Source organism: Cinclus cinclus, chromosome 6, assembly GCF_963662255.1.
Source record: "Cinclus cinclus chromosome 6, bCinCin1.1, whole genome shotgun sequence".
In the NCBI taxonomy this organism is placed as follows: Eukaryota; Metazoa; Chordata; class Aves; order Passeriformes; family Cinclidae; genus Cinclus; species Cinclus cinclus.
Window position 1 is genome coordinate 37,566,522 of NC_085051.1, and position 26,521 is coordinate 37,593,042.

Sequence of the window (26,521 nt, forward strand, 5' to 3'; positions counted from 1 at the left end):
ACCATACTATTTGCAGTGTTTCCTGAATTTAGTATTAAAGGTTGGAACTAGCTCCCTGCTATACCTTTGTCTAGAACTATCAGTGGCATACATTCAGCTAAGGCAAATTTTTTATTTTACACCAATTTATACTCATGTAGTTTAAAATATACAATCTCTAGCAGGCTAATTTTTGATGGAAATAAATGTTATATGAAAATATAATCTTTTGAATGGTATCCAGCCCATCTCAGAGGCTTAAGAAATTTAGCTTATATCCTATTAATGTACTGATCAGTGAAAGTAGAACATACGTATCTAACAATTCTGCATTTATCTCAACACAAGTTCGAGTAACCAAGAATGCTGAATTAAAGACTGGTAAAAAAAATGCAGCACTCTCTTAAGGGGATATCACAACTCTACCTCTGGAATATTTGCACATGTGCAAATATTTTCAAAAAGTAATAGAGTCATACTTGAGGGAAAAAACTTTTAGATAAACAGTATTTTTTTTTTTGCTATTATTTTGGAAACTGTTTTTTACCTCTAAAGCTACTAAAGCATTTAATCGAGCAAAAGCAAAAATAACACCTGAACTATACAGACAGTTCTTAATAATCATGTTTCTAAACAAACAAATGAAACAAACACCTTATTCTGTAAGCAATATGACTGCAATACCAGTGGTAACCTCAGTCTAGTCTTTTAACAAGTACAGAGATGAGAAACAGAGAAAGAAACTTTGGATACAGGTTTTCCATACAGAAGGCAGTAAGCCTACTGAAGCTGGTCCTGGCTTTGCAGACTGGGACTTTACTGGTTGAAAAGAATAGAGCAGTGAAGAGATGGAAATCTCTTCTATTAAGCACTGACCTTATGTGCACAACCATATCAATTTCATTACAACTTATCTCCTGCAGTACATCGAGATTTTTCTTCCTGGTGTGGTATAAAATTTTCCATAAATAATATCTGTATCAGCCACTACAACAACTCACACTGTTTTCCAATGACCATTTTGAGCCAGCCCACTCCAATCACCCAACGTACACCAGACTGTGCACTAAGTATCAGGCTACCCACAGGAGTCTCTTCTACTCTGAAGTGTAAGCTGTCAGCTTCCTCTTGAAAAAAGCAAAATAAAATGATCCTGCAAACAACAAAAACGTCAGCAGCAACAGCTGAACCCACAAAGGCTTTAGCACCCAATCTGCAGTCACCTCCAAGCTGAGCATGTTTCTTCGTATCTTAAACCTGAATTAGGTGAAACTGTAAACTCATTTAGATAAAATATGGACTTTTCTAGGCCTCTCTTAGAAGCTGCTTTAAAGAAAGACTCAAACTTATTTACATTTATACTATAGAGCGTATGTACCAATGATATGAGGAAGAACACATCTGAAGCTCAAAATTCTTCTATGGTTTTAATCAGTCTAAAATGACAATAGAAACATATGCAATAAATACACCAGTATAACAGTAAGCGTAACACTGCGTGGGAAGAAACCCCTATGAACCTAAATTCCAGATAATCAACTGTTATAAACATTATACATTGGATTCCCAAATTCACTGACAATGCAATCACAATTTTCACACTACCTAAAAAGTAAAAATCAAACATTTATCAATTACTTCATGCTTTCAGTCATTTGGCCATTAATTCAGAATGTTTCATCAAAACTTTTGTGTGTTTTTAAAATTCATAGCTTCCCCTAATTTCTCATTAAATCTTATTCTACAAACAACCCACCTTTCTCACACCAAAAAAACTGACATTCCTTTGCAAATCCACCACACAGACCAAAAAACACGCAGTTCCAAGGACTGAGAGAGCACTTTTGTGTCTTCACAGCTGCTTTAAAGCTAAGGGAAGGTATCAAGCACAGCAACGCAACCCTGGTCTTAATTAAAGTAGGGAAGTGCAGTAATACTATCACCAGCTTAAGCATCACACCTCACTTGGATGTATTTGTTTGATGGAGTTTAATACACCCTGGGTTGGGTTCAAAAATGCACACACAAATCCCACCAACATCAAACAAAAAGTGTTTATTTTTAAATATACTTACCTTGCACCATTATTTCTAAGTACTTCCACTGTTTCATCAACAAAATACCGATCCTTGACATAAGCAAAGATTTCATCACAGATCTCATGAAGTCGGGTTCGATGGGTAAGGGTGGCCAAGTAGAGAACTGGAATGATGAGTGCTTCTGGGAAACTTTGAAGATTATGTCTGGCTTTCTTCTCTGATTCCAGAGCTTCCTGATATGTGAGTCCTGGTTTACCTGTGACAGCACAGCTCCACACGAGGCTGTTGCACAGAATGGTGCGTTCAAAAAAATCACTGGAAAGGAAGAAAGGTTGGAGGGGGAAGAAAGAAAGAAAACAGTTGAGTTCTGACTAACATTTTAAACTTGCTCACAGTCAATACAGTAGCAAACTGCAAATATCTTTTACAAGCGGGAAATGCAAAAGCAGCTCTACTCCTCTACAGTTTGTAGATATCAAGGGTTTTTTGCCATTTTTCAGCCACGGCACAGTAAATTGCTATTGTACAACCAAAGTCTCCTCTCATTACAGACTACAGTAAGAGAATCAAGACCTAGAAATGCTGCTAACAAATATTCACATATAAGAAGCCTTTTGCATAATATAATCACGCTAAGTTAAATAGATGTCATATCGTACTCACATCTCCCCCATTTCCACAAATATTTGCAAGATGAGCGCCTAAAACTGTACAAACACGAAATAACTTTAAGATCACAGAAACATGTTGCAACTTGAGTAAGTTCCAGATTTTGAGTGCCTTTACTCACAAACGAAAAGATGGGAGAGGTACAGGTAAAAAATTAATGTCAAGTAGTTCTCTAAATAGTTTTTATTCCTTCACTGTTTGCATAACTCTTACAAAAAAGCACTGAAATACTTTTTCCCTACAGATTCTTTTCCTCACTTGCTCCTTTAGTAAATATTGATTCTCCTCCCTCCACACATTTCCAATTAAGGCTAAAATTCCATTGTTGTTACTGCTTGCTTACTAGCTATTATATTGGAATCAAGAACAAAGAACTTACATTAGTCAAAATGTGTCCATTTTTGACAGGTATCAGAAGAACAGCAATTTATTAAAACATTTTCTAAATTAAGTAGATGATGTATCTATTCATAAAGCCACGTTAAAACATATCATATATTATGGATCAGTGATCAGACAGCAAAGCAATCTTTCAATAGGCTCCAGTTCAGACAATGCTTTTATTTGCCTTCAGAAATATTAATGGACTAGTATTGAAAACTACTGAACACACATGACAAACCGAGGTTTGTCTTCATCAGCCCAATATAGCTATTTCAAAGCACACAGTACTTTGTCAACTGCATGCTACATGAGATACCTATACTGAAGATACATTTCATTCCTTTAAAAAAAGCCCAAAACTAAACCAAACTGTTCCCATTTTTAAAAGGAGAGACCTGTTCAAATAATTTCTAGTAATGAGGTTAAGAGAATTGGACAGTACACAGAGTTTTTTTCTTGAACTCTCCCTGCAAACCCAAGCTGGCAAATGTTCATCGGTGACACTGATGCAGATGATAGTGTTCACTGCAGATGGACAGATGAACCATAACATTTTGTAAATGAAAATGGAAATTTCAGATTGAGGACAATGAAGGCTCTTGGCTCAGATAATCCTTTCTGTATGAGCACGGGATTCCTCTGAGCAAGATATGTTTTAGGAAGAACATCAGCTGCGAGAAGGGAAAAGGACAGAACAGGAAGAGATAGATAAATTATCTGAATAATATTTAATAGCTACAAAATTTCAGATCTTTATGTCATCTGCAATCTACTTAATATATTTGACAGTACATGGATAATGTGGGCCTGCTTACTCTAAAGACAAAAAGGAGAAGAACAAAGGAGAATTAGATAAATTATTCTTCAATATATGAAGAACAGATGGCTGTCAGTCATTCTTTGTGCATCTTTATTGTGTATTAGACTTACTTAAACATATTAAAGAACAGGTTAGACAAAAATCTGTTTCGTTGAGTTTTGTTTGGGTTTTTTTTGTGAGGTGATAGAATAGAGAAAATGAAATCTCTTCAGGTCTTGTCCTGCCCTACATTTCAATATTTCTGTATTAGACTAAGTAATTTTTATGGATGGATATTCAATGGATAAAGTAACACTTAAATCTTCATTCAGATGTGTTTCTACATATATTTTTGTCTCACTTACCAAAGAGGCTCTTGATAATTATCTTTATCCAGGAAACAGAAAAACACTCTCGAGTTACTAAAAATGTACTAGAATACAATTTTTTAAAAATTACAAAAGCTAAAAAAAAAGTCAAAGAGGCATCAGAGAGCAAGGGAGAGACAGAGGTTCACACTGACAGTGTCCCTTTAAGAGCTGCTGTTATTCTTTGTGAGGGGACACCCGGCAGTCATGCTATTTAAAGCAGCAGCATTGAACTTACAAGTGAAAAATAAAAATTAAACAAATAAAAAAATAATTTAAAAATCCCAGTCAACAAACCTCTCTCTAAAAATTCCTAATCTATGATTATTAAAAGTACAAAACACTAAGATTACTTTAACTGAAACATATTTGAAGAAAACATGCTCCATTTGCATACAAGCATGTTTTGTGTATCTAGTTTCATTCTCCCTCATTTCCTCTTTTGTTTTGTGTGGATTTTTCCCCCCATGAATTTACAGGGAAGAAAAAAAAAACAGTGTGAAAAAACCCCTGCATTCCATTTTGAAAAGCATTATTTAGCTATACACCTACAGTGCATCAAAACTATCTGTGGCTTAGTCCATTAACCAAGTTTCATTGCAGTGTTTAAGGATCTCACTTTAACTTGGTTTGAGAGAAAACAAAATACCACAGTGTATCACCAAATATACTCTTTCTGTCCCTGTCCCTCTCCAGTGCATATCAGTTATCACAAAATGCTTGTCAAAGAGCAGACACAACAGCTACCAAACCAAGGGGAATGCAGCAGCAACATCCTTTCCCTTTACCTGAAGGGTAATAATGCCTTTGATCATACTCTACATTCAACTACATTCCATATTCTGTTTCAAAACAGCAAGAGCATCTGCTGGTACATCACATCTGAAGAGTTACCTACATCTTTATCTAGGATATTAAGGTTTCTCGGGCTTCCTTGCTGATTCAATGTATCTGTGACTTTTGACAATATGAAGGAAGAAGTTCATAAAAAACACATCCACAAAGTTCACTTGCATTGTCACATCTGCATTCAGGAAGCCAAATGTGACTGCAGCACCCTGGTGATGTCCACATCAGATCAACTACTGGAGGAGCATGGGCTAAAAACTAATTGGTCTTTGTAGTTGCAATTAACACCAACTTCTCAGCTGGATGCCTCATTTCATTTAATTAGTTAGTTTTCTATGCAAGGTAAGGCTAACTGTAAAATTATCCACAAATCATTGAGTAGTAGTTTAATGCCACTACTCAGTAGGTATTTGATAGGAGGGAAGTTCATTAAGAGAAATAAATTACTTGCAATCTCTGTGCTGACTGCATTTGCAATGGATATAAAAATCAACTTAGAAATTATGGCTGTCTTTTGCTTGAACTAACCAAATATTCCTGTTGATTTTATGATCTACTAAATGTTTAGTGTGCTTCAAGGCATTTATTGCAAATATTTACTTCCATTCATTTTCATAGCATATGTTAAAAACCACGTAATTTAGCGTACTACAGGAGGGTAATCAGAGACCAGCTCTGTCATTCTGGATCAGTTTTCTTATACTCTTGGTCTCCAGAAGTAGTCAAGAATATGCATTACAAATAATGTACAAAACAAATAAAAAATATCCATGATAAATAAATGCATTCCTTAATATTTGTAGGTTAATTATGCATTAAGGAATACATTTAAAGTGATGAGTTTCTCTAGAAGAAAACAGGAAAATTCACCTAATTTAACTAAGGACACTTAAAAAGCCTTTTGAAAGATTTCTATTTGACTGTAATTAAGAACTCCACAGGTCAACCTGTAAAGAAGTTTCATTAAGTTTTGAAGATTAAGAGAAACTGCTCTTCCTTTCCCTCTCATGTTCAAGAATGAGAAACATTCCTATCACTGTGTCTATACTACTCATCATTGTCTTTTTCAAACTGTCTTCATATACAAGACTTCCCACACTTTAATAGTAGCTTTCTCTGCACATCTATATAACCTATTAACTTTCACAGACAAGGTGTCGAAGACCGGTGGTAACATCCCACTGGGTCAATATGTTTTTCATGCATTCCATGTATCTCATGCACCTCCGTACTTGATTTTCCTACTATGACCCCCAGACTCTCCTTGCTGGTCTGTCCCTCTAACCAGGAATATAACCAAGCTTGAAGAACATCTGTTCTCCCAGTTTCTGTCGCTAAAGATAAATATAACTGGACATGACACCCCCCCCTCCCCTTTTGAAAGGGTTACAAAATTATGCGATTGTATTTCAGATTAAAGAGGAAATACATTCTTTACAGGAAAGTCACTTTACAAATACTAGTCTTGCCAAATTCTTCTCCTATTAGTATAACCATTTCTTATATAGAAAAAGAGTAATACTAATGTATGATTTCCAGTCAACTCGACTAAAGCTGACACTAGCTTGAAAGCAGTTTTTCAACACTAAGTTTGTGCTCGGCCAAAAAACCCACCAAAAAACAAACACAAAACCAACTTAAGTCTTAACTGTTTGTACTAGTTAAAAACATTCATATAGTTGATATAGGGTGTGAATTCAGATTACCATATATATCTGTACAGCCCTCTTGATCCAGTTGGACTCTAATTTTTAAATTCTCCCCTCAGAAAGCAGATTCAGAGAAGCCCAATTTAGACAATAGCTTTCTTTCATGAAACAGCTAATACAATTTTTTAAAAAGTGGGCCCTCACTATCCCTATTAATCTAATTACCGTTGCTTGGGCAAAGAAATAGGTAATGCTGTTTTCAGAAGACTTTATTAATCAGCAGCCAGCAGAGACAAGGATCAGCATCTTTAAAACTGTCTAAAAGATGACCAGCCTTATGTTCTCCAGCAGATTATACCACAATTAACAGTAACCTAAACTTGCCACCCATCTGTGCCAGGTAAAGAAAGTACTACATTTTCTAATCCAATGCACCAATTTTACCCAACCGATCAGAAAGAGACAGAAAAACAACAAAAGCAAACACATTACCAACACACACACACCCATATACAAAAAACAAGCATAGCAGAGTTTTCTAGTCTTCCCAAATACATTTTAAGGCCCGAACTCTCAGCTAACCACCTACTGACACTTCTAGGGACCGTCTGTGTGAACACATCTAAATTTACCCCTTAATTTGTGAACTTTGGTTAAGTAAGGAATTTGGTCTTTCATACTTCTTGATGACAACACCTCTGCAGTACAAATAAGCCTGTCAGAATACCTGAAATAGTCACCAAACATTTTGAGAACAGAAAGACATTTTAAAAGGATACTTCTCATACTGAAATTTTAGTAAAACTACATGTAACTAAAACGTATTTCCCTGCAGTGTCAACAAATACATTAGAGTCATCTAATGATGTGATAATATTTGTAACCAGAAAAGCAGCTTCAAAATATCAGAAGTCGGGGAAGGGGGACTTAATTCCTACAGAAACAGGAGGCTGTCACCCCTCCCTTGTTAGGTTCTTATACGCCCTATAAGGAAAATACTCCTTACAGAACTCCTGACAACATATTCAGCACCCCTAGAGTATAATTCAGGGAACAGTAAAGCATTACCCTTCAAAGTTACCTAATCCAGCTTCTTTAATATTTTATTAAGTGAAGTGTATTGGAGCAACAAAAACAAGTCTAAACATGAAAAAGATTTAGGTGTGCTTTTATTTCATATGTTGCAAATGGAAAGCATTTTAGCTTTAACCTCGTTAGTTTGCACATCTTTAAAAAATTATAGTTTGGATGTGGGGGCCTTTTGTAGGTGGGTAGGCTGCTGGATCAGACCAGTGGTGAAAACCCGTAATTTATCGTCCTTTGAAAAATGCCTTGCTGAATACTTTCTGTCCATTGTTCTTACAAGCGGTGAAGTGAGTGGCTACAAGTTTCGGGGCTACCCGTGCCATCCGCCTTCACCCGTTAACGGGAATTTCACCAATCCTGTTCGGTTTTGTACATGCAGAAAAGAAAAAAGAAGAAAGGGATGCGAAGAGCGATAAAAGCCTCACTAGAAAAAAAAGCTCCTAAGGGGACAGGTGCGCTCGCTGGTCTTCAGGCGGGGTTTATCCCCGGCTGTGCCTCCCACCCGGCACGGGAGGGCTCCGGCGGCGGGACCCCTGCCCGGCCGGACAGGTGCAGCTACCCCGCGCCGCGCTCCCCCGCCGGCCATTTCCAACCGGATCAGCCGGCGGCTCCCCGCGAAGGCGGGGCGAGCGCGGCCCTGGGCGGCGCGGCGAGGGCCGGCAGCAATGGGTTAACCGCGGCGGGAGCCGGCCGGGGAGCCCGGCGGGCCCGGCCGCCGGTGCCCCCCGCCCGACCGTCACCACAACAATAGGGCGACCGGCACACGCCGGGCGGGCAACCCCGCTGCGCCGGCTGAACGCGGGCCCGGCGCGGCCCCTTCCGCGGGGCGGCCTAGCGCCGTGCGCCGCCGACACGCGGCTGCCGGCGGGGGCGGACGGGAGGGAGAGCCCGAGCCCGGCAGACGCTCGTTGCCGCCCGCCGCCTCCATACGCGCAACTTTCACTTCCCCGGCGGGGGCAGGGGCGACACCGCGGAAGAAGCGAGGGAGGGAGGGAGCGAGCTGCTTTCCTTCCCCGCGGGTGAAGGGGGCTGCGGGGTACCCCCGCTGAGGAGGGGCAGGGATTCCCCCTGCCCCAGGCGAGAGATCCGCCCTCTCTTCCCCCATCCCCCTCGCGAGGGCACAGTCTCGGCGCAAGCCGCGGTTCCCTCCCCCCCTCACACCCCCCGGCAAGGCTCCCCGCAGCGATCAGGGGAATCCCCTTTCCTCCCTCCCTCCCTACCCGCCCAGGTGTCAGAGCCGTCCGGGGCTCCAGCCGCTCCCTGCCCGCCGGAGCGCGGGGGGGTTGGCGGGGGAGCGCAGGACGGACATAAGGACGCGGACTCCGACACGGGGCTGTTTCTTACTCGTAGTTCCTGAAGATCTCGTTAGTGACCCTGCAGTAGAAAACACGCTCGTCCGGCCGGAGGTCGGCGGGGGGCTTCACCCTCACGAAGGGCTTTCGGTGCAGCAGCGGCATCGCCCCGCTCCCGGCTCTCTTCCTGCCCCAGGATCGGCTTCAGGGGGTAGGGAGGGAAATAAAAAACACGGAGGGATTAAGCGAAGTAGCGGCGCCCACCAGCCCGGGGAGGAGGGAGCGGGCCCGGCGTGTCCCTCCTCCCGGGGGAGACAGAGCAGGAGCGAGCAGGAGCGGCGGCGGCAGCTCGGCGGAGCCTTTTGTGTGCCCGACACGCCGTTGCCTGCCTGGGACTGCGCGCGGACCAACGGCGGCACCTTCCTCCGCCTCCGCCCGCCTCACAATGGGGCCATGACGCCGAGCGGCGGGCGGAGGCGGCAACCCCCGCGCCAGCCGCGCAACGTGCTCGGCTCGGGGATACCCCGGCCGCGCTTTGTCTCCTGCGGCGCCCCTGCATTCGGGTCACCCCCTTTCCCCCGCCTCTGACCCACACACGCCGGGCCGGACACCAACTTCCACTCCCCCGCCGCCTCCGCCTCCTCCTCCTCCTCCTCCTCTCCGCAAAGCAAACACCCAGGAGGGGCAGCGCCGACCACTTATCTCCTTCCTTCCCTTCCTGCCGGGTCGCTGCCTAACTGGGGTTCTCGCCCTTCCCGCCCCCCGCCTCGCCCCGGCCCAGCAGCTGCCGGGCTCCGCCGCCGCGGGACAGCGCGGCCGCGGCGCGGGGTCAGCCCGGCCTCCGGCCTGTCCGGCGGGGTCTGCGGGGCTCCCTGCCCTCCACTCCCCCCTCCCCTCCTGCCCACCTGGTGCGGCCGCAGGCTGCGCTCGCTGCTCAGGCGGTGCGGAGCGCGGTCCCCCTCGTCGCGTTTCTTCCCTTTCCTCAGCCCCCCCCCCCCCTCCACCGCCGGCTCCTGGGAAGTTTTTGATCTACTTCTTCAAGCCCTCAATCAGGAAGAGCTGCGGGGAGGAGCCTTCCCCTGCTCTCCCCTACATCTTTATTGGCCGCTCGGTGCCTTCCAGCGTGTGTCACACAGGAAGACAGCGAGCTACATTATTAATTAATGGCTGAGAGGGCGCATCCTCCATTTTTGAATTATCAGTCGGAGACCTCCGGTGTGGGGGGTGGGCCCATCCCGGCTGCCCCGGGGGGGGAAGGCGGCTCTCTCAGCGCGGCTCTGCAGCCGGGCCGGGCCGGGCCGGGCCGGGCCGGGCCGGGCTGCGCTGCGGGCGGCATTAGCACGGCGACCCTGGCACGGCGGTCACGGCTCGGCGGGCGGCCGAGCCCGCGGCGTGCGGTGCTGCCCGCCCGCGCCGTCAGCAGCCGGTGCCGAGGGGCCACGGAGCAGCTGTGAGCCCGGCGGGACCCACCGCTCGGCCCCGGAGCCACCCCTCTCTGCCCTTCGTACCTGCCCTGCGAGCAGGGTCCCGGCGCGTCTCCTGCGGGGCTGATCCCCAGCGGATCTCGGCGTTTGACAGTGCAGGGCCGGGCACGTTGCTCTCTCAGTTACAGCCCCCGAGCTGTAGTGCTATCGGCGCGTGCGGGGGCGTACTGGTGTATTTTGCAGAAAGTGCGATTGTATATAATTAAGATGAACATGAGGGCCCCCTCACATTGTTTATCCTTCCAGTTCATCGAAAATGTCATTAAATGGTTTCATTAGTATATTCATTTTTCGCCACTTTTTTTTTTAAACACTAATGCATTAACAGTGTCATTGGTAATTAAAACTGGAGTATTAAATTAATTGTGTTCCTAAGAGTGCTAGCCAGGTTGGAAGACGAAAACCACAGGAAGTCCACATCCACTATAATTCATCACAACTAAGTGCAGTGTTTATATTAAAAATCTACAGAATAACTGTAGAAAGTCCTTAGAACTATTGAGGTGATTAATACCTGAAGGCTGATACCTAAATAATTCAACAACTGAAAATGCCATTCCTGCAAATACAGTTCCTGTGTTGTTTCCTGCACCTGTGCATGGTCTGCTTTCTTCTGCAAGCAAAGGCAGCAATCGGTACTGCTGTAGCATGTGTGATTAAAACCTAACAGTATGAGTACATACAATCCATTTTTTTTAAAAGATCAGGGTTTAATCAAAGGCACTGAAAAATGTTAATGTTTACTTTCTCAAGTCAAATTTACAAAACTTGAACTGCAAACCAGGTTAACTCCTCAGTTCTACCAGTTTATTTTCATTTACCAGCTGTCTTTCCCTTCAGTTTTTAATTTCTTTCTAGCAAAGGGCACAAATGCTACTTGAATTAATGCACTTGTATCTAATATCTGGTCATTTTTAGTCCACTTTGGCTCAAAAATGTATAGTACACTGTGCTTATGACATTTAGTGTTGTCAGCTCTTAGGGTTGCAGTGGTTTTGCAACACTTAGCTTTGTTTTAAGACCTTCAGCAGATGTGACTAATTGGAACCTCAGGTCACCTTATCAATAATTATGTTCCTAAATTTCTAGTTTGAGAGAAATGCCGGAATATGCAGCCCCAAAAGACTTGCAAAATAGAAAGGAAAGAAAAGCTTTGAGTTTCAAATTTTTGTAAATCTTATTTTTAAGCCAGTATCATGATGTTTGGGAACCTGGCTGCTTTTTTTTCATGCTTGTATTGTCAGCACAGCATTATTTTAGCACTAGTTGGTATCCATGAAAAATGCATGAGCTGATAGAACTGTGACATCAAAAGCAATTTCCCTTTTCCTCTTTGCTCTCTCTTGTCCTCTTTCTCTTTTCTTCTCACCTTTTCCCCCTCCCTGTGTTCTTCCCCCCTCATTATTCCCTCGGTGATTTTCCAGTGAACAGATCCTCATTGAGTAATAGGGTTGCACTGTGTTTTCATGTTCTTAGGACAGAGAGAAGCAGTTCATTTAGATTTCACCTTCGTTCTTTAAAATCTACAAATTCAGGCTCTGGTTCTTCTTCCAATAAGGTCAGCAGGACCTAGAACAAGTTTTTATGACACAGTGGGCATTGAGAAATCAACATAAAATAATTCTGAAACATCAGAAAAAGATTACTTTTCTTCCACAGGAATATTTCTCTTATTTTAACCCTATGTTTAATCTTTACAATAATTTGGGACTTTTTTACAAATTACTGAAAGTAGTTTTAATTCAAGATGCAGAAATAGGATGATTGATAACATACAGTGGGGTTGTTGATGTAGATTTTACCACAAAACAGAAAAAATGAAGCTGCTTTCTTTTTAGAAGATGACTTATACACTAACAGATATATTAAACATAGTTCACTAGTCAGGGAGATTGACCCAAGCTTGGGGCAACCTCCCCCACCCCTGTTGAGCTGCTCCTTCAAAGCTCCCCACAATCTGAAAATGTTATATTTCTTTTCACTGGATCCTTCCAGTACTACAGATTCATTTCCATATCCTATCTCTTCCCCTCTTTAAACTACCAAGAACTGCTTTTCACAAAGATGCTCCAAAAATTTTATTCAACTATGTCCATTACAAAATAATTCCATATATGACCGTTGTTATTCTGGAAAAAGTAGAACACATACAGTATTATACTACAGGACTGTCACCTTAAAAACCACACTTAAATTTATGTTGGAATAACTAATATTTTTCCAAATCATACACTTGAAACAGTGCAAAAGGAGAATTTTTCTCAGTTTTACCTGTATTATCATGCAACTGGGAAAGTATTTTCTGCAATGTGTTTAGCCACTCACTCTCTTGCTCTTTTTTTTTTCCCCCCAAAGTTGCCACTTTGTTCTGTCAAGGTCTTGCTGAAGTTAGAGAAAAAGTTAATTTGATTTCTTAATAAAGAACATCCTTGGACCTTGAATGGTATGCTAACTTCTGAACTCTAATTTTTGTAAAAAACATATGGTTGAAAAGATAAATGTGCAAATGTGTAAATGATAGATTGCTAGTGAGTTGTTCAGTCAAATGACATACCTTTCTCCCAGTTTACTGGAACATGTATAAATGGAGAAGTATAACATATATGCAAGCATTGACTCACTTTAATACACCAAGTAGATTTTGGGGGACTAGTGTCATCCCTTTCCATTCCAAATGCTGTTTTGAAAATCCTTAATTTCTGTAATGTAAACATTAACCATAGATCACTTTTTTAAAGCTTAGAGCACCCAGCAAAATATTTATCCAGTTAAGCATTTCATAACTTACTCATACAGCTTTTTTCACCTTTTGCCCTTTCTCTGTCACCTTGCTAAGTCAATTCACTCTTTTGATCATGTGTCTTTATTTAGACTTTAAACTGTGTGAGCAAAGACAATGTTCTAGTTTTATCAATCCACTCCAGCTGTGGGTAACAGTAACATTTGGTCTATTGTCTTTTACTGACTGTAAAGCACTATGTTCAGTGTTTAATAACATACCCACTTATAAATAATATTCTTCAGTCAAAAAAAGAAACCACGGAAGAAGTACACATGCATTTTCACAACACATTTAATCTTCCTTTCATTCTGGTGCAGTTATATTTCAACATGCTTTTAAAATAGTTCTGCAATCGTAAGAACAGGAGGTTCCTTATTCTGCAGCTGCTGGATGCATTCATTATTTTGTTGCTTTCACGAGTCACAAATAAAAGTAAAGAATCAATCCCTGTTGACAGTGAATTTTTGGTGTGGTCATAATTTTTGGTAGTTTCTTAATAACCTTAAGACAGGTATTCCACAGTTGCAAATGCAGGAATAATTGTTGGGTCTGTTGCTATCACAGAGGGCAGTAAATCATGGCCAGAGTCTGCTTTGGCTCTCTGAGCTTAAAGAACACCCAGTACAGCAGAGCCCATCCCTCAACAAACCCCTCAGGGAGCACTGGGATGTTTCTTATATCATTGGATTAATTCTGTGAAAGGCATTCCACGTTCTTAATTTTTTTTTTCACAGTTTAATAGGATTTAGACATATGGTTCTCACTGCTTTTAACGGATACTGCATGTTTAGTATCTGCAACTCTAGAAATGAAAAGATACGTTAATTTTAAATTTAATCATATCCTACTTTTTCTCTCTCAGAAAATACTATTAAAGGTATTTAAGCTGACAACATTATACTAGTGGGGAGGAACTCTGACCTTATCTACTTTACAGCAATGACCATGTATGATTGGCCTCTAACCTGGTTACAAAATGATAAAATGATGTTGTGAAACCACTATTCATTTCCTAATAGTGTCTCTGAAACCAGCTTTAACTTTGAGAGGACTGCTACTGCATTTTCTCTCTTACAGTAGTTCTGTGTAGTGCACAGAATACAGAGTGTTGACACTACTGTAATTTTCTTACACTAAAATATGCTGGATTTCTATTGCTAACTAATATTTTGAATGAATGATGGCTGATTAAGGATTTTGAATTAATGAATGACTGAATGATGGGCAGATTTGCTAATTTTTTCTACATATGCACATTGTCACTGCTGGAGCAATGTATGGCATTTTACAATAGACTTAAATATCCTGCATCAGCCTGCTTGAAACCTGGATCTGTATCATTAAGATATTCTTTGTACAGTCAAATTTAAGATTGGAAACTCTCAGGCTGAATAATACTAACCTACCATTTACTAAGTATGCATTCCTCTTATTTGAATTGCTTCCATTGAACACCTCTCTGTGTAGTCGATGAGTAGAACAAATAATTTAAGGGATGTTGCTTTATGATTTTATTATATGACTATACAGTCCCAGCTTTGTTTGTTTGTTTGTTTGTTTTCAGTTTTTGTGGTTTTTTGTCACTAATACTGAGATTAGACAAACCTGCTTGCACACTGAAATGATCCCATGCAGTGCAATTTCTGTTGAGAAGCACATGAAGAGAAGTTGGCCCACTAGCTGATCTGGGTTATTTAGTCAGAGTTTACAGTGATGAGTCAGTCTGAAGCATATATATCTGCTCAATCAAATACAGACCATGCTGGATTTTCTTTGAGTCCTTCATTTGCCAAATGTGATGACTCACAATTGTGACCAGTATTCTGACTTATCCCTTTAATATGAGACTCCTTTGGCTTCCACCTTATGTTCTTCTGTCCTGCTACTTATCTCTTACAGTAGACCTTAAAAGCTAAGGCAAAGAGGTTAACTACTGAGGCACTCTTCTGTTGGTAGATCCCAGATAAGAGCAGAATTGGAAGGAGAGAGTAGCTGGCTGACAAACACTCTGGTTGTCTCCCCACTTGACAACACAAGGGTGAGTCATGGTGTGTACAGGTGGAACAGCCCCACCACGAAGCTTCTGCTCATGCTCAGACCACTTCAGCCAAGGCAGAGGAGGGCTGGAGTAAACTGGTAGCTTGCTTTGCGTACAAAGCAAGCTTCAGGTTTGATTTCATGCTTTTACATGATGCTCCAAGCCTGCTGAGTCCTACATTTGGACGGGAGCCAACCATAGTGCATCACAGCCACAGAATATAGTCCTAAGGGGAATGCTATACTCCAGGGAAATCCTCTGGAAGGAGAGCTCCTCAAGCTCAAGCCCAAATGATCATTCTCCCTTCTCCCACAGATCCAGGGACAGACAAGTTTTAGGCGAACACCACTGTCCATAATATCCATGCTGGGGCCCCACACCCAAGGGAAAATAAGATACTGACAGAATGTCTACATTTCTTAAAAGTCAGGCACTCATAAATATGTCTGTTTTGTATAAAGCATGCATAGTAGAGCAGAACTAAAGGAAAAAACCTTTAAAGGTGGTAAATCCAGTGCGTACTTTAGTCTTGCTCTCTTTGGAAGATTTAGGACAGCTTGGAAAGTTATTTGGATTGTTACCATACAGTTGCTAAGTATTCATAGCAAGGAGGAAAATGTAAACCTTTTTGTTACCAGTACCAATTCAGTGCACAATTGATAGAATGAAATTGATAGTTTCAGAAACTTAGGAATTAAGAACCAACAATTATTTCAGTTGCAATTTCCAGTCATCCGGGAAGTTCTTAGACAAAAAAGCAAAGGCAAGGGCAATCTTAAGACTACCTTCACACATGGAACTTATAGACCACAGTGTGGACACAGATATAAAATTTCAAAAATGCTTATATCCACATAGTTTATTGTTCTATAGGAACACTTTCTAGTGATTCAATGTATCATTATATATCTCTAAATGTACCCATGTTTAAAGTTGAATTGGCATAAATATCTCAGCCTAAAATACATTTTTAAAGTTTGCCTCCTTGTTATAATTACAGAATGTTGTAAAACATTGCATGTAAACCCAGATTTACAGAGACAGGAACATTTAAACTAGCATACCAACCATTGTGTTGCCCCCAGAAATCAGAAAGTTATTTTTAACTGCGAGCTTCTTTTAGTGCAAACAGAGAGTCATCAACAGCTCTGCCTAGTCCTTATTGGATGCAATGGATAAGACTCCTCCTTAAAAATAGCTTTCACTTACACTCTGTACCATTGAGTCATTTGAGGTACAGTGAAATAAATGCAGCTGATAATGAGAAAAAGGAGAAAACATGCAAGGTGTTTCTTCTACACCTTATCCCGGTAAGTATCCCCACTGAAGTCAGTACCAAGAAGAAAGGTTTAAAAGGTCAGATCAAGTTTGAAAATGCCCTTGCCTTCCCATTACTGGCCTGAATCACCTTGCTTTTTTTTCCTAATGTTTGTGAGTGGATGTGTTGTGCCTCTGTGACAAAAGTGAAGTTCAATGAGAGAATTTCCTGCTTCACAGATAGGTTTTAAACCATGCAAGGCATATACATGACCTCAATTCCCCATTTCTTGCCTGTTGTGCAACTGAGAGTTTAGCAGCAAAAGGAGTTACAACCTCAGCATTATCTAATACTTGTGCATATTGCATGCACACACGCTTGGATAAAAATGTTCAGCAGCTGACACAAGCTGAAATAAAACACTTCCTCCCTCCTCCCCACCCCCAGTAATTCTTTTACACCATCTAAAAGAATCTCTTTGGCAGGACAAATTTTGACAATTTGTCAAAAACTCGGGAGGAGGAAAGGGAAAGGTATGCCAGGAAACACAGGTCATGTTTGTGCCGATGGTGGGATTCTCAGAGAGTTCCACAAGAGCCCATGAGTACAGCCCACCTCTGAGTCCAACACATACGGATTCTTCTTCACGTTCATGCAAAACCTGGTTACAAAAAGTGGTGACTTTCCAAACAGCATTGCCGAACCAAATAGAAACAGTGGTCTTCATCTGGTGAAGCTCAGTCCGACTGTGTGAATGAGGAAATGCTGCCAGAGGACTTTTATTTACTGCCATTAATTTGTTTCTGTTAGGCTGACGTTTCCACCTTGGTGGGCACCACTTCGCAGGCTGGCCCTTCAGTGGGATTTGGATGGATTTTGGCACTAACAGCGGGATCTGGAAGAAAAAACATTTTTGGGAACTACACTTTTAGTGCCTAAACCACAAGCAGTTTGGTGACAGGGGCCATGGCAGCCATACAGGGGAAGACCCTCACAGCTGCCCATTAGGGTTGGCCTTGTCGCAGGCGGAGCGTCCACCCACTCACCTCTGGATGAGGAGGATAGTTGAAGCTTAACCAGAGCGGGCCGAGGAGCAGGGACAGCGTCTTGCAGGGGAGTGCAGGGGCTGGAAGCAGCCATTGCTGAGGCCCGCTGCCTGAGGAGGTGGCTCGGCACTGCAGCCACCACGGGAAGTCCATCACCTCGGCCTCCTCCGCACGTCCGGCCGGCACGTCTCCAAACGCGGGCCGCGAGCCCGGGCAGTGCCGGGGCTGCTGCTGGCCCTGCACAGCACTCGTGCACCACCTGCACACCATGGAGCAGGTCACCACCTGCTCCAGGCAGGCCCACGGCCCTCCCCACCTTTTAGGCCTTTGCCAAAATTGGGTAGGAAGCGTCTCTTGGCTCCAAGCCAGGAAAAAGCTTTGAAGCCTGTGGGTTATGGGCGCTGGGTTTGGCCACCCCTTTATCCGACAGTGTAGGAAAGAGCACTCGGTTCAACACTGTAAGCTGTGCTGCTCCTCCTGCACCAGCCGGATCACGTCCAGCGCTAGCATCGGTGCGTGGTATATATAAAACCTCACGGAAATTAAAAGGTCCTTCCGCTGAGAGTCATAAAATGTAATCAGTTCCAGTGGGGGTCAAACAAAAAATGCTCCTGGGAATAATTTGGACTTTGTTTCTTCAGTTAAACCAGAATGAATCTACTAGTGATTCATATTTGAATGGTGTATAGACCTTGTGCATGTGACCATCCTTTGTTCTAAAATTAAGTCTGTTCCTTCTCTCTCTTTATTTTGTAAACTATCAGTTCATAAGGATTTAGGGAAAGATAAAAGCTCCTGTAAATTGTTACGGTTTCACATCGTTAGGGAATGCAGAACAGAACTTTCCTGATTTTTTTTAACACATTCTACTCTTAAATCCTACTCTTAGCTTTGCATGCAGACCAGACCATGAACTAGTTTAACTAGAGTTGTTTTGGCATCAGTTTAGTGGCTGTGTTGTGAACTGTCAGGTGGACACATTGAGAAACAAGGTGTAAACACTACATTAGCACATTAACACAGAGTTTTAAAGGCATTTAGATAAGTAGGAGTAAAAAGGGGTCTAGATGAGCCAATGAAAGCTTTGTGCATAGACTAGTTTTTTCCTTTTGTCTGGATTTTACTTGTGTAGAAACTTTGCTTAATTCTGTATCAGATGACTGGTGTAAGTATATGCTTGTCCCACCAAAGGGAGGTTTGCCTTAGAGTATCTGAAATATGTGTCCTAGTATGCTTCCCTCCTACAGTAGTAGTAAAGATAAAATCTATCACCGTCAGCTGACTTACACACTGTTTCCTGTACACTTAAATGTAATATATTAATTCCTTTGACAATCAATATCTATGTATTTCAAGATATAATTTTTTTCCGCTAGATGAGTATATTCTAAAACCTTTGCAAAATGTCTGCAAGGGGAAAAGCTTGTTAGTGTGTTTGAACTTCTAAAGAAATTGAATGAGGAGTCTACAGTAAGATGAAAAAGATATTCAGAAGGATGGAATGTTACCCACATAAGTTCAATCATATTAAAATTACCCTTATTCATTATGAAACCTGATTATTTTTTCCTAATAAAAATAATATGGATGAGTAAGATCTGCAATTTTTGTGAAGGAATATGGGCAGAAAATCTTTAAAGATTCAGTTGCTCAATATGTCAAAACACTGGAGCAGCTGTAAGATCAAGGCCAACAAGCAAGGATGCAGCACTCAGGAAGGTGATTAAGGTAAAATAAAAGGTGCTTATATGGGTTCCATTGTAGTTACTATTTAAATAATCCTATCTGAACTTCACCACTGTACAGAAAAAAATAATCAAGTCTTGCAGGTTACTTGTGCTTATGCAACTTGAAAACAAAATCTATCAGTTGAGCCAGGTCCTTGGCACTACTCCAATAGCTCAAAACAGGTCTAGAGCCAGCTTAACTGCCTCAGCCATATTTTCATTTCTCCAGAAACAGCTCTGCCAGGCATAGGTCTGCTGAGACAGCGTACACTTCCCTACTTCTGAACTCTGACTCCTAGAACATAGACAAAGAAACAAAAGGCATGGGAAGCATAGACCTGCTCTGCAGTGCATCTCTGCCTCCAGAATGTTTCCCCGGGGATAGAAACAGCTGATCAATTCTTTAGACAACAAAATAAAATAAACAAAATGTTTGTCATAACCTCCTTTTTTTTTTTTTTTTCTCCCAAATTCTTCCTCTTTGGAGAAAGGGTAGAATAAGCATTGAGAAACTATTTAATGTCAGCTGATAGGGTTTGGGCATGTTTGTTTTTCCTTGGTCTTTAGTGAATCATCCAAGCTATCATTTTAGAATTCTTGTTGGTTGTTTTATACAAACATGCTCTCAAGCTTCTGTCTGATGAGGAAGTAAAGACAATTTGTGGAGTAATAAAAAGGAGTCAACATGTTACAATGTTGAAAACTGTTAATAATTAACATCAAAAAGTTTTAATCTGTTGATAGTCATCTACTTGATTTATACATCTGTCTCCCCTACTCTCTTCTTTCGGGCTAACTGGAGCCTGCTCTGAGCTATGTGTCTCTGTACAGTGGTTACCTTATGGAGGTAGGAGCTCTCCAAAGCAAGAGGTTGAAGCATTGCTGAAGGTCTGAGCAAGAAGTAGTCCAGGCAGTACATGTGATTTTACCAGGCTGATGCGAATGAATTAAGAACAAAGACACTGCCTCTAGGAGCAAAAAAACCTAAATCCCCAAAACAGAACAAAAAGTCCAACTCACCTTCTAGCAGGGGATGGAAATTTTGGTGTTGTGCTCTTGTTGCCTAAAGTGATGTAAAAACTTTGCCCTTTTATAAATAGCAACAAATCCTGGGGCTGACTGGGTATTACACTGTGTGAGAAGGAAGAAGAAAGAAGAAAGGAGAGAAAGAGTCATTTGGGGCACTGAATGGACCTGCGTACCAAGCATGGGGTTTGAGAAGAAGAAATTTCTTAACATCTGTTTATTTAAAAATGCTTGAAATGAAGGGATAGAGTTCATACTGTCCTATTATATTCCTGATAGCCCTATTAATCCAGACTTTCTAATAATAACTTCTTATGCCAGGAAGAAAATGTTATTTTTCCTTTTATGACAATCAGCTGTTTAGTGGGAGGAACGCTCAATGTGCATCTAAGAGATAGGTTATGCCAGTTATGAGAAAAAGAGGACTTCACACCCTCAAACTAAACCTGTTGGGTTGCCAGTACAGTAAGTAGCCTGAACAGTACAGGGATAGGATTATAGTAATTTAAAGTGTCATAGGTAAAACCCCTTATCTAGAGACACCACAAACTCGTATGGCTCGCTTAGCAAAATGAAATGATGGCCAGTGCTCTCCAGACTCAGGCTTGTCTCTTTCTAGGTTTGACTGAGAAGGGAACAGACCAAGGACACCTGAGAAAGATGCTGATTTCAGCCTGTGTAAAGCTGCTTCACTGGGGTAAATGAGCCCAGTCTGTCTTCTTTTTCTGCAGGTGCATGAAACCCTGGGTCAGAGAAAGATTTTCATCCACATCCTATTTTGGAAGGTTTAGGTGATGACAGGGATGAACACATGACAACCAAAAAAATTAAAAGGCAACACAGGTTCCTGTTTGAAATTACTCTTTTCATTGTTTCAACATTCACCTTCTAATTTGCTCCATCTCCTTATCACTTTATGTGAACCTTGTCTCAGAAAAAGATAAGAAAAATGTTATGTACCACATGATTCAGATGATTCCCTATTCTGACACTTTGCAAAGAAAGTGGTGTATAGATGTTATCTCTGTGAGGTGAACTTCACCTTGCTTTTCACTGATTTCAAAAATAATAATTATAACATTTCTGTTAATGTCACCCTTTTCAGCTTTACTTTGTTTTTTTTTTAAATCTCTGAACTTGTTACAGTTGCCTAGAACTTTTAGTTCCAGAATAGTTTGGATCATGAGGAAAAATCAATTGTTAAGGTTACTTTAACTGCATCCTTATCAATCAGAAACAGTTTGGCGTTGAACTGTCATATCCAACTTTACAGCAGTAGTGTACATCAAAAGTTAGCTTGCTCTGATGTCATAAAAAGTTTTTGTGGGAGAAAGAAGTCACAATTCCTTGGGATGTTTATAGTATTTAAGAATGCTTTTAAGTCACTTGTAATGGCAGATGCCATTGGATATTCTGTCATAAGTGGTTTCCTTATTCATAACAAGTAATGCATATTGTAGCACATTTCAAACCAGGCCCACATTAAACTTTGCAGAAAAAATAAAGACCATGTCTGTATTACTGTATGAATTCCATTTGGATATTGTTAATGCCATGTTGTGTTTTGTGTTTTGAATACAGCTTTTAAGTGGGGTTTTTAGCCGTCATATTGATTGTATGGACTTCATGATGGATTTCACTGGATTACATCTAAAGCTCCAACACAGGTATCAATAGCATAGGTTAAATGGTGTTACCATCGGGTAGATAATGGGCTTGTTACAACAGAATTAACCTTTGAATGGCTTGGGCAACAGGCCTGCAGAGTAATAGCCTGTTCTTCCCAGTGCTGGCTCCCTTCTCCCTTCCACAGGAGGCTACCTCCTCCTATCTCTACTACACAGCCTCTCCCCAGGAGTGCATTCTCTTTCCCCAGGGTACACAGCTGTGGACTTCTGCTCCTGCAAACATTCAGCGAGCTACAGTATATGCTGGCTTGCATTAGAAAAGCAAGAGGGACTTGGAGGACCACTGGGAACCCAGAAGGGCTGGGATACCAGTTCTGGAATCTAAACAAGCTCCAGTCACCGCTCCAGAAGGATCCCAGTCATGGAGTTAACAGTTGTCAATATGCTCGAAAGACAACATTAAAAATGACTAACCTGTAAGTGATACGATCAATTCACAACACAAATCTTCCTGGAACAAGAGCAGGCCACATTCTAACAGAAATTGCCACATTTGGTAAGATTTGACATTTCATTCTGGCTTTTCCAGGTTAGAAATCCCTGCTTCCTTGGAAAGGACAGTGGCTTCTCATACAGTATGTGTGAGGCTCCCAGCACTTCTACAAGACTTTTCACCTTCTTTCACACAACACATTTCTGTCCTGTATGCACCAGTCCCACTTGCTGTCTCCAGCCTTACCTTTGCTCCAGCCCTGATCCACTCCAACTTCTGTTCCTCACCATCCAGTCATAATCATCCCTTTAAATACATATGCTCAGCAGCCAGCTTTTCTTCTAGAATGTCTGTGGTCATTGATTATTCTGAGTTACACTGTAATTGGCAATCAATAAGTGATTTCACAGCTGTTGAAAAACTTCCAAGAAGGGACATGTAGATAGAACTATTTACAGTCATTGTTAAATAGGTTTAAAAAAAGGTCAGTCTTCTTTTATTTCTGCTATTTCCTCAGCCATTTAACATCACATGTGAGGATTTTAATTTTGCAAGTTACCCAGCTCCCTTCATCAGTAGATCTCCCCCATCTCCTAAAAATCAGAGTCTGGACTGGGAACTTCTTACATGTTGAGGCCTCTAGTCCAAACTCCATCTCAAGCTCCGTTAGTATAAATCACACCAGGAAGATGTAGCTCTGATTATTTCCAAGAGTTTTTTTTTCTTGGTGGTTTTTTTTTTTTTAAATTTTAATACATTTATGTAGAACTAAGCAGATAAGACTTTGTGTGTGTTGTGCCTCAACATGCCACTTGAGTCACTCTGGCTTCATGAAACCACTGAATTGACACCCATCTTAGTTTACAGTTCTACTTGTTGCTGTTGAGTCCTCCCTACTGCAATCATTCCACAGCCTCATAACAACCTGCCCCTTTTCCTGTCAACACAGCTTTTCTCTAAAGAATGCTGTTGACCAAACAAATACCTTCAAAGAGGATGAGACTGCTATTGCTTTTTTAAAAAGTCAGTAATCTACTGAGGTGATGATAATTTGGGGAATTCTGTGTATAAATACACAGATGTTTACAGTATTTGTATGGCTTGCTTGTAGACAAAGTCAGCACTCAGGAGACCTCAGCATATAGACAGAAATATAAATAGGTGATGTTTAGTTCTGTTCTAGTGAATTGTGTACCAGACACAGAGACTGGAGGTCCTGAGGATTATTTTTGAACAGTCAAGTGCTTGATTTCTACACCATTTCAAATGCTCTAGATGAAGTAGGGACTGGAAAAGGCAGATTCTGGTAGCAAAGGGAACCTTTATATTCTGCTAGCCTACAGTTTTCACTTATTGCCTTTGATTATTCTTGAATTGTATATTAGGTATGGCTTATTCAGATATTTCTCAAGGGCAATGAGTATTTTGTTTCAAAAGTGTAAAGGTTACCAAAAGAATGACTCCTAGAAAGTAACAATTAAGTACAGAAATGTAGATTTCATTTACAGGAAACTATTTTTAAGATGCATCATTACTCAGAGAATAGACTTGGGTTGGTATAAGCTAGTTATTAATGACTTTCTGATGTTAGGCATAGTACAGATCTGAATGTGATTAAGTTAGCAGGAATTCTGCCACTCTTTGGTGACAATGACCTTGAACCCTGAACTGAAAAACAGGAACATCTTAACAAGAGAGTAGCTATTCTGAATAATTGAAGTAAAATATTTTAAAATTTCAGGATAAACAGAAAGAGCAGACCTCAGAATGAGTAATTAAAAAGAACTACAGCTGTCAAGATCTAATTCTTATGCAAAACCTGAGAAGCTTAAAAAATCCTTTATGTCAAAGGTATAATTTTCAGTCTTCTGACCACCTTATTTCTAACATCTAACAATGGAGGCAGCTCAAATTTCTTTTAATACTGCTTTACTGTTAGCAATACTATCAGCCCTAGCAGAATCTCTAAACCTAGTTTTCAGCCTATTAGTACAGGAATTATTTGTTTCTCAACTGTTACTTTGAAACATATTGATTTTTCAGCCTACACATGCTTTTACTTGTTTTTGATCTTATCTTACTCAAATTTCAGAACCACACAATTCACTGCTAAGATAAAGAATGCAAAATTATTCACCCAGTTTGGCTTCAGACAAAAAAATGGAAATCAACACAAACAGAGTTGTATCCAAGTGTTATTTGCCTGAGTTCTTAATATTTCAATACTTTGTGGAAAAAGTAAGTTGGGTAACAAGCTGTTTTGACTTCACTTCCAGTACACTTTCTGGTTTCTCTAGTCTCCAAAGCCAGTCTAAAGATGCCACAAAGCTTCAGCATGCTTAAGGCAAGACAGTGCCGTCCTCTTTTTCCATCTTTGTTGCTACACTTCGGAATAAAAAAAAAGTTTTTCTGTAGTGTATAAAATAAAAGCAATCTAAGATGTTAGCTAAATCTTCTACACTTATTTCACATGTGATTTATGCTTAGAGGAAAAAACCCTGAGCTGGAACTGGTTACATTTGCATTTCTGCTGAAACAAGTTCTGAGCTTGAAGCATGTCATTGGAAGTAATGCTACTCTGACAACTTTTCTGCAATCAGAGCTGAAGCCAGTCTCCCCAGAATGAGGCACCACACCCACCAGGTCTCTGGTCTCCAACCTGCTGGCAAATGGCCTGTGCATAGAACATCCAGTTCATCCCTCTCAATATCAGCTGACACAACTTCCTCAAAGAACAATTGTGATTTTTCTAGGAAAACTCAAGCCTTGCAAGTGTCCATATCTGCACGAGACTGTTGCTCCACTGTCCTGTAGGAATGGGGACCAGTTTTGTAGAGAGCAGCCTCTTGACTGCTCTGGGTTATTGAACTGCAGCTTGAAGGCCAATCTCCCGCAGCCCCAGAAACATCCTAAGAGTCTGCATTTTCTAGCTAAGCAAAATCTTTTTGATTAGTTGCCTTCATTTTGTAGCAACTTGTTTTTCTGCATCAGTACCAGGGAGGACAGGACCTGACTTTCTGAACAACTTTTGTTTGTCCCCAGCAGGCCTTGATACTCCTTGCCCATGTTATGCAAGGCTAGCCTACCCTACATGTGACAGAATTGTCTGGCAAGATCTACCACCACCTTTCTTTACAGACAGGGCCACTCTTTCTATGCCAACTGAATGGAAAGTGATTGTCAGTTTCTGTTTTCTTTTTATTTCCTCTACACAGATCTGGAGAGTGCCTGCCTATAAATACTTGCTTATGGGGTATCTGGGAAACTACTGTCTTCTACAGGGATCGTGTTTCCAAGTCATATTTTGCCATGGAAACAGAGGCGTAATAAAGGAACCTGAATTTAATTTTTCTGCATCAGCATCTCAGTCATTCATTCATTTGATCAGGTGGAAAAACCCTGTCACAAAATAAAGGCTGCAGCCTAAAGTGATGGCTTCAGAGAAAGCAGGATCCCAAAGCTAACGGGCTCACAGTGTAATGGAGAGAAACAATCTTTTCCAAATCAAAATAAGTAGTGTAGTGATATTCACCAAATATGATATGCAAATTTTCAAGTCTTACTATAAAAACTTTTTCAGTCAATTCTGAATGTGTTCAGACTGGTCTATGAATCAAAAAAATATGTATTAAAACAGAGACTAGACTGTGTGACTGAATCCCAATTCAGTCTTTGCAACTGAATTCCAGACATCATAGAATGATTTTCAAGATGTTATTCAAAGCAAAGGAATATGTATTTTAAAGCAAGCTTAATCTTGACTGCATTTTGAATGAAAACATTTGGAAGTTCATGCCAATGCATTTTTTTATTACACTTTAATTTCTTACACTGTTCAAAAAAGGTATTGGAAATTAAAGGCTGCAATCCTGCAAATACCACCATTAACTTTAATAAAACTACCAGCATGCTGTTAGGGGCTGCT

At 41.1% G+C, this 26,521-nt stretch overlaps 2 protein-coding genes across 4 annotated transcripts in view; both read right to left on the bottom strand.

Moving 5' to 3' along the window:
• Nucleotides 1-9,605, bottom strand: part of BAZ1A (bromodomain adjacent to zinc finger domain 1A) — a 64,363-nt gene extending 54,758 nt beyond the window's left edge. For all 3 annotated transcript variants that reach the window (XM_062494817.1, XM_062494816.1, XM_062494818.1), the window contains exons 1-2: nucleotides 9,167-9,605; nucleotides 2,055-2,333 (exon numbers count right to left, since the gene is read on the bottom strand). In XM_062494817.1, coding sequence (XP_062350801.1) covers nucleotides 2,055-2,333; nucleotides 9,167-9,279 — 392 coding nt within the window. In that variant the 5' untranslated portion in view covers nucleotides 9,280-9,605. The remainder of the gene's footprint in view (nucleotides 1-2,054; nucleotides 2,334-9,166) is intronic.
• Nucleotides 9,606-12,409: 2,804 nt separating this feature from the next.
• LOC134045564 (uncharacterized) overlaps nucleotides 12,410-26,521 on the bottom strand; it is a 51,399-nt gene continuing 37,287 nt past the window's right edge. Inside the window, exons 11-13 of the mRNA XM_062495386.1 lie at nucleotides 20,470-20,580; nucleotides 17,723-17,981; nucleotides 12,410-17,571 (exon numbers count right to left, since the gene is read on the bottom strand). The gene's annotated coding sequence lies outside the window, so the exon portion shown is untranslated. The remainder of the gene's footprint in view (nucleotides 17,572-17,722; nucleotides 17,982-20,469; nucleotides 20,581-26,521) is intronic.